Here is an 11,005-nt window from a genome sequence, read left to right as displayed (position 1 = left end):
CGTGTCAAATTCGCAGTGGACGTTCGTATCTATTCTACACAATCCCGCGCACCCTAGACCATCACGTTCGTTCTTCTTCCCATTGATTACTGTCTCTTCTTCAGAGATACAAAGCTCTCTCTCTCTCCCTCACTCAAGAAAAATTTCTCCAAAAGGGAAGCCAAATTAGTCATTTTCAAAATCATTACTAGAACAGAGCTCTAATAACCTCATCCTGTGTAGGACAGTGACAGCACTGCCGCCATGAGCCGCTATGACAGCCGCTCCGCCGACCCCAGCTCTTACCGTGACCGCCGAAGGTAACTTATTTGTTTATATTTGGCATTTTCTGTTGTTTTATTTGGAGACTTTAGTACTTGTGGGTTTTGGTTTAGGGTTTTGTTTATGTATAGAAATGTATTGGGGGCTAAATGCATCCCTTGTCTGTCAATTTCCGGACCCAGCTGCAAAATTTTGGAAATTTTGTTAAAGGAGCTGGCCTCTCAGTCAATTCTATATTTTATATGAGCTTAAAACTAGAGCTAGACGCTCTGATAACATGTAATCTTTTGAAGTTTGGTATTATTCTAGGTGCTAAGCATTTATTAATTCTAATTTAATTACTTGAACCCATAAATGGTTCTTTCTATTTATGGAATAGTAATTCATTTACTGTAGGTTTTTCGACGCCGCTTTTTCTGTGCAGTTAGCATACTTTCAATGACCCTTGTCCAGCATTGGCTAAACTAGTTAAAGTTTACGTTAATTGTATATAATGACAAAAGTCTTTTTGACGGATAAAAAGCCAAAATCTGTTTAAAAAGAACAAAATGTTAGTTAATTCTACAACAATCTTGTCTGTTGGACATCAGATTCTGATTCAGTTTTGTGTTTTTTATTGTTTGTGAATGGTGTATTTGATTAGTGATTCAGGGTTTGGTGGGGCTTCCAGCTATGGCAGCTCGGTCCGTACCTCATCGAGCAAGAGGGATTATGATGGTGCTGAGTCACCTAGGAAGTTGGATTTGGATGGATTGACTCCTTTTGAGAAGAACTTCTATGTTGAGTCACCGTCAGTGGCTGCAATGTCGGAGAGGGAAGTCGAGGAGTATCGACAGCAGAGGGAAATCACAGTTGAAGGTCGCGATGTTCCAAAACCTGTCAAGAGTTTCCGTGATGTCGGTTTTCCAGGTACTCCTTGTTGGGTTTTCAGAAATTTTTAATGCTTTCTGTTTCGGTAATTGCTTTTTTTTTTGGTCCACGTTTACTTGTGAGTTAGGAGAACCAGTCCGAATGATTTTTGTCTTTATTTGTGTCAGTAACTTGTTACTGCAATCACTGGTTCATTAGAACCAGTTGGATCGTTTATCTTTGTTGCACTAGCTAATATACTCTTAAAGGCAGTGAGTTGGAGTTCATGTTAGGTTCTCACACTTTTTATGCTATTTTACTTATTCAATAACTGATAAGATTTCAGTGCTAGTCTCTTCCTTGTAACTAAATGCTCTAAAATTAATAATTTGTTTTTTTCCTTCTAAACACTATGATGTATGTCATGTGTTTACAACATATCATCAGAAATTGCTATGGATCTGCTTATGAAACTAGTTATCCAGCAGTCCTTTGAGATATGTCTTTGTCGCTTAAAAGAATTGTTTTCTTAGAGACTTTATTCTTTGGAATGCATTTATTTGTCTGCAGATTATGTTATGCAAGAAATATCAAAAGCTGGCTTTTTTGAACCCACACCTATACAAGCTCAGGGATGGCCAATGGCTTTGAAAGGTCGTGATCTCATTGGAATTGCTGAAACAGGCTCAGGAAAAACTCTGGCTTATCTCTTGCCTGCTATTGTCCATGTTAATGCCCAGCCATTTTTAGGTAAACTTGTAATTTCTTGGATGTTTAATTATCTGGATATGAATTGTTTTTTGTTTTCATGTTTTGGGCTTGGAATAGGTGTAAGTTCAGTCATTTTGTATAATGTTTTCAGCTCCTGGAGATGGCCCAATTGTGCTAGTTCTAGCTCCAACTCGTGAACTTGCTGTTCAAATACAACAAGAATCTACTAAATTTGGTGCATCATCAAAGATTAAAAGTACTTGCATCTATGGCGGAGTTCCAAAGGGACCTCAAGTTCGTGATCTCCAGAAAGGTAGATGACTTTGTTGTTGTACCTATGTTATGATTAACATGACTTTGGCATTTATTGTAGCTTTCATACATAGGTTATCTCCTTTTTATAGCTCTTATTATTCATGGAATTGTTGTTGGCGGTGGCCGCAATGTCATTATTCTATTATTTTATTTTATTTTTTTGCTCAGGTGTTGAAATTGTCATCGCCACCCCAGGGAGGTTGATTGATATGCTGGAGTCACATAATACCAACTTGCGAAGGGTTACTTACCTTGTTTTGGATGAGGCCGATCGAATGCTGGACATGGGGTTTGAGCCTCAAATTAAAAAAATTCTCTCCCAGGTTATATGTTTTTTTCATAAGGCTTTCTTTCTGATTTTATACATTTGAGAAGTATGCTGTTGATGTTGGTATTATGTCGTGTCCATCATGGATTTAAATTTTCCTCACTCAATGTCTATTTTCACGCAGTCGTCATCCTTTCTTCAACATGTCTTTTCCCAAAATACTTTAAAATGATGAATAGAAGGACACTATAATTATCTAATTACTTTCAATGAGATGCTTGTAGTGGCACCTAAACAAGCAGACAAAATACTTCTTGTTTAGTTTGGAAAAAATATTGATCACATGATGTTTTACGTGCGCAGATCCGTCCGGATCGTCAAACTTTATATTGGAGTGCTACTTGGCCTAAGGAGGTTGAGCACCTCGCAAGGCAATATCTTTACAACCCATACAAAGTAAGATCTTAGTCCAGTTATATTTGATGGCCTTCTGTTGTCCAGTTGCATCCCTCTATAAAATTTGCTTTCATTTTTTCTGTCCCGTTAATGCACTTGCACGTGTGATATAGCATCTCTTTTCAGTGTTTGGGCTTTTTCAAGTTTGAGGCATTTAGAACTTTTTTAAAGAAAATGAATTATTATGTCTATGAATGGATAGCAACTTCTCTTCAGGAACCTTTTCTTTTTTAGGATTCCAGCGGTTATTTATTTGTCTTCTCTGACGTTGATGCAGGTGATTATAGGTTCTCCAGATTTAAAAGCTAACCATGCTATACGTCAACATGTCGACATTGTTTCTGAGAGCCAGAAATATAACAAGTATGGTACACCTTCAAGTTGTTATGGGTTGAATTTTTTCCCCTTATTACTTACACATCATAGGGCAATTGGAACTTCTTTTAATTGATTGGTCCTCAAATTCCAGGTTAGTAAAGTTGCTGGAGGATATTATGGATGGTAGCCGAATACTTATTTTCATGGATACCAAGAAAGGTTGTGATCAAATTACTAGGCAGCTCCGCATGGATGGATGGCCTGCGCTCTCAATCCATGGAGATAAAAGTCAAGCAGAAAGGGATTGGGTCCTCTCAGAGTTCAAAGCTGGGAAGAGTCCAATAATGACTGCTACAGATGTTGCTGCTCGTGGTTTAGGTAACTGTGCATGCGTAATTATTGTGCTCTGCACCTTTGTCCTTTATCTTACTCTTGGGCCATTAAGTTTTACATGACTTCAGAGTCTGGGATTTATTTGTTTCTTTTAATCATGTGATCCCACGACTCGCCAGCATTGTGTACAATTATATATATATATATATATATATATAACAGTGTCCAAACAATCAAGTTAACTTGCAATAAATATCTTCGCCTTGTTGTAATATTCAAGCCTTTTTTTATGTCATTGGATTGGTTTTATGATTCTCGATTTCTCATTTACTGCTTGCTTTGAGTTTTACATTTTTCTCTTCAGCCATATCTTCTGTTAAGAACTGGGAAACACTATAGTCTTGAAAGTTTAAGCTTCTACTTTTCGACCTCTGGAAGAATTTTAAGGGAGGAGAATTGATTGATGACTTGCTTTAACATTTGTATTACTGTTTGTTTTGGTTTGCCTTAGATGTGAAGGATGTAAAATATGTGATCAATTATGACTTTCCGGGATCTCTTGAGGATTATGTACATCGCATTGGTCGAACCGGAAGGGCTGGGGCAAAGGGAACAGCCTACACTTTCTTTACGGCTGCTAATGCTAGATTTGCAAAGGAACTGATCACCATCCTGGAAGAAGCTGGTCAGAAGGTCAGTCCCGAATTAGCAGCAATGGGGCGTGGTGCACCTCCATCATCAGGTTAGTTGATGAGCGAATCTTTTCCTGAAAAATGCGCAAATCTATGGAACTCACTTGTCCTCAATCTCCTTAAACAATTAAGATAGGATTCAAAATACATGGAGAGACACCAGAAACTTGCTCACTAAAACCATTTTATCTTTGTTTCCATTGAAGCAGGTCATGGAGGTTTCCGTGATCGAGGGAGGGGTTATGGGGGTGGTCGCCACTGGAGCTAATTGATGAATGATAACTCTGAGCTTGACGGCTGAGCGACAAAACCGACAGCATCTCAGCTCACACATTAGGGAAAACTTTGTATAATTTGAGGATAGATTTTAGGAGTTGTTTTTCTAATTTGACCTTTTCTGTTTCCTTTTTCCTTTTTCCTGTTCCATTTCCTGTTGACTGGTAAAACTGCCTTGAAGAATCATTGGCAACTAGTGTTCCTATTAGATTCTGTAATATAAACTTGTCAAATTGTTAACATCCATTACTTTGTATACAGTATGTTTGGGAAAAGAAAAGGCATTTCTCTGGATAAGGAGAGTGTTTTATCATGTTTTATTCAACAAGAAAAAAGAAACAAATAAAATCATTTTCACTTGATAATCCATCCTATTGGAGGATCCACATGGTTGATTGAATTTGTACGGAGTGTTTTTCAGTCCAAAAGTCCAATTCATTGAAAATTGAATCGACAAATAATCAAGAATACTTATACACTAGCCGAATTTAAATAGAGAAAACATTACAGTTTTTTTTTTTTTGTTAAAAATAAGAATTATAGTTTTGAATAAAAATTCTAAAAAACTGTAATGTTTTTAAAAGATTAATTTTACTCTTTAAATATCTATTTGTTTGTCTATGTGATAAAAAAAAAGAGTAAAAAAAATTTTTTTTCTCCAAATAACTTTTCAAATGAAAATAAGTTAATATTATTTTAATTAAATAAATATTTTTTAAAGAAAAAATAAATAGTAATTAAAATACTTATCTCTCTCTAATAAAAAATAATAAAATATAAATTAAAGAGGTAGAAAGTAACTCTACAAAAATGAAGAGATAAAATTATTTCTTATTTAAAATTTTTTAATTAAAATATTTTTTAGAATCTTAAATACTTATATACCTCTTAAAATAAGTAATAAAATTTTAATTTAGAGCTTTTAGAGATGCTCACAAAGTTGTAAATAAAATATTTATTTTTTAATTAGAGAAATGTTACCCTAGTGACCTTATCCAACTTAAATTAGCTATTCTTAAATACCAGATAATTTAATACATAAAAAAAAAAAAAACAAAATGATAATCAATATAAGGCAGCTGCCTCCATGTCGATAGCTGAATCTAAGAGAATTGGAATAACGTCCATCCAATCGTTCCTGTGGCAGGTCTACTTGGAGCGGTATAATTACAACAACTTGTGCTGCTTCACTACTGTTAAGTAGAAACAGAGAACTTTGAAAGAGTAGTCACAACGAGATCGTCAACAATGAGCGAAGCTCCAAAGCTCTACACCAACAAACCCAAGAAAGGTAAAATATCCAACTCATAAACAAAACCCCTCCTGTTTTCGGGTTGATTTCTGAAAAAAAAAAAAAGAACCATCCTTTCTTGTACAGCAACGCAAGAATCTTTCATTCGTATTTTATATATTTCTTGGATTCAATCATTGAAATTATTGATCTTTAATCATTTCTTTATCTTTTGTTAACAGCTCAGATGAAGCAAGTTCTAGAACAGCTGAAAGGGAAGGACTTTGCTTCGTCAACACCACCAGGGGCATCAGCATCATCAGCTGAAGCAGCAGCAGCATCATACAAAATGGGGTCCGGCTCTTCAGCTCCGCCACCTCAGCCACCAAAGGAGTCATTTGCTAGGCGTTACAAGTTCCTTTGGCCCCTTCTCTTGACTGCCAATCTTGCTGTTGGAGGTCATTTTCTGTCTTTATTGCATTTAATTTGTTTTTGCATTTGCGTGTGTGCTTGTTTATACTGAAAGGGGCTTATTCAATCTTGGCTTGAAGAGTGATGCTCTTGCTGTTGTGTGCTTTTGTTGATGCTGTGGTAGGTTGTTGATTTGTTTATAGAATGGAGTTCAGTTGTAGTTAAATCCTTTGCAATTTTTGGAACTAGGCTTATTTCAAATGGGATTGAATAGAAGGTAAAAACCCCACTTAATTTGTTTATAGTTGTCATGTTGATTTTAGTTAATATCTTACATTTTCCTTCTGGATAGTGTTTGCTTTTGCTCATTCAAAGTTGGTTATTTTGATGGGAGCGCAAGTGTTGTGCTGATGACTTTATCATGAGTCATAGGAATATTAGTGGAGAGATAGTTTAGCAGGTCGTTACTCTCTATATTACATCTGCATGACTTAAAACATTTCGTGAAGGATCCATTCGCCATCGGGGAAATATTAAAAATTGAACGATTTGTTGTCTTCTCTATGGGGAATAGAGCAGACAACAAAACTTTCTGCTTACAGGAATGCATATTCTTGCCAATTTTGAAATTAAACTGGCAGAAATATGTAAGAATTGCTTTCCCCTTGTGTCTACTCCTTCGAACTAGCACTCTTTGTGGCTGACTTAGATACCCAGGGTTGATTAACTAATCTACACGATTACATTTGTTTCTTGACCATGTGTCATTCCTGTGCTCTGACTTTACTTAATTTCATATTTAAACCAAGAATTAACATCTAGAGATCTTTCTAGTGGCCCGTATATATGTGTGATAAGCCTTCTTTTGAGTATATATAATCAATATGTCTACCAGGGAGAGCATATTATCAGTTAAATTGGAGTTAAATACATTCCTAGATACATAATTCTTGCATGTATGTAATAGTATTAAACTGTACTTATGTCCGACATACTGTGCCATGTATGCACGTCTACTGCTTCATAGTTTTAAAGCAAATGATTAACATATTATTAGAGTTCTGTTAACTTTGGTGCTAAGGTTCGGGTTTGGATGTATACAAGGGCATATCCCTCTAATTCATCTCCAGTACGTGAAACAAGTACAGATGTATACAACTATGCATGTTGCCTTTCTTATATAGATTCTTGTACAACTCAGATTTACTCAGCCTTAATTTCAGCAATATTCTACTGGCTGTTGACATGCTGTGCAATAATTCTCTATTTAGAGCAGCTCCTTGAAACTTCAGGTCCCGTTTCCACTTTCTTGTTGGAGCTGACTTTCTCTCCTATTTGTAGCTGCTGTTGGAATTCATATTCCATTTTCTTGCTTTTAGTTTTCTTCTTTATTTAAGTTGTTTGAGATATGAAAAACATGGACATCAACTAAAGTCAGGCATAATGAACAAGAAAAGGGATCTGATTTCTCTCTCTCTCTCTTTTATCTTTTTCTTTTCAGCTTTAGCTTTAGTAGGAGTGGTTAGGATGTGTCTTAAATTGAAATCTGATCCATCTACATGAGGCTAAAAGGAAAATTTTTTCATTATGAGAACTGCAGCAAAATTCAACTAAGTGTCAATCCAAACAGGTTGGGGGTGGGTTCATGAATCCTTAAATGGCTTTGTTCAGGCCATAATTACAGTTATTTTGGTAATTATTATCAATATCTTTTACCTTGTTCCATGAACATGGTAATATGGAAGTCACTAAAAATATTCCTATCACATGTGCACATCTGCACTAGTTGACCCATGAAACCCTGTTTAGAATGATTTTATTATTATTAAGTACTATTCACGAATCATGATGAACTATGGTCATGTGATTCTTATAATAGTAATAAACAGTAATAATAACAATAGTAATAAAAATAACTCGATACTCACATGATATGTGGCACTCTGACTTGTATCTAAATGGATTCATGAGTTCATGTAAAGTATGTGAGAACCCACTGAAAATTCTTACAAGCTGTCGAAAATCCTTTTCTGTCTCAGGCGTATTTGTTTTCGCTATGAGTTCTCAGATAATAGTGAAATAAAACAGATTTTAGTGAATTAGCTGAGCCTACAGTTGAGTCTTATTCTTTTTTTCCCTCCTCCTCTTCTTCTTCTTCATGTTTCTTCAAGAGGAGGGAAAAGGGGAGGGAAAGATGAGGAAGGTGGGGGGTTTTTTATAATAGTGTTTGATTTAATTTTTATGCTAGGTTATCTTCAGTAGTATTATAGAGTATTACTCCAGTGTTCTTGGAACATAATAATAGTGTTGAGTGGATATCTCCTTTATTGGTCCCCAGTTCATCACTAACGCAAATTTTGCCTAGTTTCACATAGCATGATCGTACAGTATTGAGCTGTGAAATTATTCTATTCATATTCAATGAGGTGAGAGATAAGTTCACTGGAAGTGGACATGTTTATCGATTGCATTACATTGATTGAGGAGTTGAATCAGCAGTAGTGGATAAGGTAAATTTTTTCTGTGCTGTGTTGTTGATGAGCACATCTTGAATAGTCGTGTTGGTGTCTTCCTTTGATAATTACCAAAAAGACCCAGTAATAATAACTAGTTGCGGTGCTTTATCAATGTACCTAGAGAGCCGGTGATAATAAATAGTTGCGGGGTGCTTTATCAATGTATCTAGATCTTAACTTTTTATGTCTTTATGCTGTAATAGAAGTAATCATTCTTTGTTTTGTGGTCCAAGCATCCAGCACCTGGACTTAATTTGTTTGTTTATTGCCATGTGGATATATTGACCTGTTTTAGCTTTATAATGGAGGTTTTTCATTTTGTGGTCCTAGCGTCCAACTTTTGCTTTTTGATTTTTATGAGGAATTGTTAAATTTTGCAATTGTTAAAACTTATAGAATGATTCATGTAGAAGGTTTCAATGTATTTGCTTGAAATATAGGTAATAAGAATGTTTATGTGCTATGACTGAGTTTTGTTTAAAATTTCTGCAGCTTACTTTTTTATGAGGACGAAGGGAAAAGATACAAGCATAACAGAGGAAGAAGAGACAGATGTCACCACAACTTCAGTTTCAGCTACCACTGCTACAACTGCTCCAGTCACTGAGAAACCATTACCCTCACCACCCATTACAGAGGCTGCAAAGTTGCACGAACCAATTCCTGTGAATCAGCAGCGTGAACTTTTCAAGTGGATATTGGAAGAGAAAAGAAAGGTCAAACCAAAAGATCCTGAAGAGAAGAAGCACATTGACGAAGAGAAAGCCATTCTTAAACAATTTATCCGAGCAAAATCTGTTCCAAGCATCTAACTGATTGCATGTTTACTAACTTAGGGATACCAGGAGTGGATTGCTCATATGTTGATGAAACAGTATGCTTCTCCTGTTTCTGAACATCAAATTCAGTTTTGCAATACATAATATCTGCCTTCTAGATGGAATTATTCACGTCTATCATCTGCTTAAGAAGTTTTATAATTCGTTGTTGCTTCAATTTTGGTATGATGGTAGTGTTCTTGGCATCAGCCTAAATTTTGATGATCTTCAATAAAGTTAATAAGAGGTCATATATGTATACCCCTTTAGGAAATTTGAAGTTGTTTCATCATGGTTGCGGGAGCCATTTGAAATGGCCAAAGTGAGAACAAAATATCTGACAGAATGGCCAAACCGAACATTCACTTGATACAATTTAACAAGAAACAGCAGCATTAGGTTTTCTTCTATACCAGGAAGTAGAAAACAAAAAGCCATGAGGTTGCCTTTCATCTTTAGTATTCCCTCAATGCACATGGGGTTTGAATATGATATTTGTTTTTTTCCATAAGTTTTGTTCCTTTCTCTAACATCATTTTCATTGGAAGAGAACTTCCTTCTTCGTTTGCAGGCCAATTTTATAAAATTCTAAAATGAATATATTCTGACTTTCACATGATCCTTGGGGAAACGTGCACAATTTCCAAAAAGGATGTGGACACCCAAATATTACTTAAATACAGTCCACATACAACTCGGAGGGTCTTAAAATCCAACTTATAATCTGAAGTACCGAAAGGGTGCTATTCCAATCCCCAATTGTGTTTCATGTCCCTCAAAAATCTCCTTATTATACTAAAATTTAACAACATATAATATATAGACACTCCGAGATCTCCAAAATCAAAGCTTTTGAAAGATTATATATGGAACTATATCCAGAATATCCTCTTGGATTCTTAAATACTATACAAGAGAGAGCCAAAAGGTGATCAGCCGAATAATTTGATGCAATGATGATATTTCATTAAATTATCAAAATTTTATAATGAGATGCTTAATCATAAGTTAGGTAGTTTGAACAAAGAGCAAAAAGGAGAGCTAAGTGAATGGAACTAAACAATAGAATACATTTGGGCAATCAAGAAAAATGGACCACTTGTGAGATTTACATATTATTTTGGTGACAACAGTCAAAGAATCAATTTTTGGTTTTCTTTTATTTTGAAGCTAAAAAATACTTTTTTTTTTCAAGTCTCCTTTTATCTTAACAAAGTGAAATGCAATAAATTTTGACAATTATGACAACCCATTTGGTCAAGTAGAGGTTTGTATAAATTAAGAGTATTTTTGGTTAAAGAGAGATGAAGCCATGTGGAGTCTTGTATATAAAATGAGAGAGGATGGGGAATGAAAGTAACATGAGAGGTTGGCTTAGTGTTTAATATTTTCTATGTATGTTACTAGAGAAATTGCATGTGTGGATTGGATCATAATTTGAGTGGAAAGAGAGAGAGGGACAAAGGCGCGGGCAGAGAGATGAAGATGATGATGGAGAATTGTTGTTGGATTTATTGAGTATCACGTGAATGCACGAGGCCACAACAGCT

General features: G+C 35.4%; 2 protein-coding genes across 4 annotated transcripts; both read left to right on the top strand.

Moving 5' to 3' along the window:
• The first annotated feature begins 78 nt into the window (after positions 1–78).
• LOC18036011 (DEAD-box ATP-dependent RNA helicase 20) lies at positions 79–4,844 on the top strand. 3 transcript variants are annotated; one of them, XM_006426461.2, is made up of 10 exons: positions 79–299; positions 905–1,170; positions 1,681–1,860; positions 1,973–2,134; positions 2,305–2,459; positions 2,768–2,860; positions 3,138–3,223; positions 3,330–3,556; positions 4,023–4,253; positions 4,413–4,844. In XM_006426461.2, exons 1-10 carry the CDS (start codon positions 244–246, stop codon positions 4,469–4,471), a joined length of 1,515 nt encoding a protein of 504 aa, XP_006426524.1. In that variant the 5' UTR covers positions 79–243; the 3' UTR covers positions 4,472–4,844. The 3 variants fall into 3 exon arrangements, with proteins under 3 accessions (XP_006426524.1, XP_006426525.1, XP_024036617.1); XM_006426462.2 differs by having other exon boundaries at positions 4,410–4,844; XM_024180849.1 differs by lacking the exon at positions 2,768–2,860 and having other exon boundaries at positions 4,410–4,844.
• A 704-nt stretch (positions 4,845–5,548) lies between these two features.
• LOC18037040 lies at positions 5,549–9,587 on the top strand. The gene is made up of 3 exons (XM_006426459.2): positions 5,549–5,770; positions 5,953–6,168; positions 9,130–9,587. The coding sequence occupies exons 1-3, from the start codon at positions 5,728–5,730 to the stop codon at positions 9,447–9,449; spliced, it is 579 nt and encodes a 192-aa protein (XP_006426522.1). The 5' UTR covers positions 5,549–5,727; the 3' UTR covers positions 9,450–9,587.
• Positions 9,588–11,005: the final 1,418 nt, after the last annotated feature.

This window comes from Citrus clementina, unplaced genomic scaffold, assembly GCF_000493195.1.
Source record: "Citrus clementina cultivar Clemenules unplaced genomic scaffold, Citrus_clementina_v1.0 scaffold_7, whole genome shotgun sequence".
Taxonomy (NCBI): domain Eukaryota; kingdom Viridiplantae; phylum Streptophyta; class Magnoliopsida; order Sapindales; family Rutaceae; genus Citrus; species Citrus x clementina.
Note: the sequence above shows the minus strand (reverse complement) of the source record. Positions and strands in the feature narration are given on the sequence as shown.

Excerpts from the sequence above, each read along its gene's own strand:
- LOC18036011 (XM_006426462.2), top strand. The coding sequence starts at position 244 with ATGAGCCGCTATGACAGCCGCTCCGCCGACCCCAGCTCTTACCGTGAC. Across the intron at positions 1,861-1,972 it reads TAATGCCCAGCCATTTTTAG|CTCCTGGAGATGGCCCAATT; the intron begins GTAAACTTGTAA and ends TAATGTTTTCAG. Across the intron at positions 3,557-4,022 it reads TGTTGCTGCTCGTGGTTTAG|ATGTGAAGGATGTAAAATAT; the intron begins GTAACTGTGCAT and ends GGTTTGCCTTAG.
- LOC18037040 (XM_006426459.2), top strand. The coding sequence starts at position 5,728 with ATGAGCGAAGCTCCAAAGCTCTACACCAACAAACCCAAGAAAG. Across the intron at positions 5,771-5,952 it reads CACCAACAAACCCAAGAAAG|CTCAGATGAAGCAAGTTCTA; the intron begins GTAAAATATCCA and ends TTTTGTTAACAG. Across the intron at positions 6,169-9,129 it reads TGCCAATCTTGCTGTTGGAG|CTTACTTTTTTATGAGGACG; the intron begins GTCATTTTCTGT and ends AAATTTCTGCAG.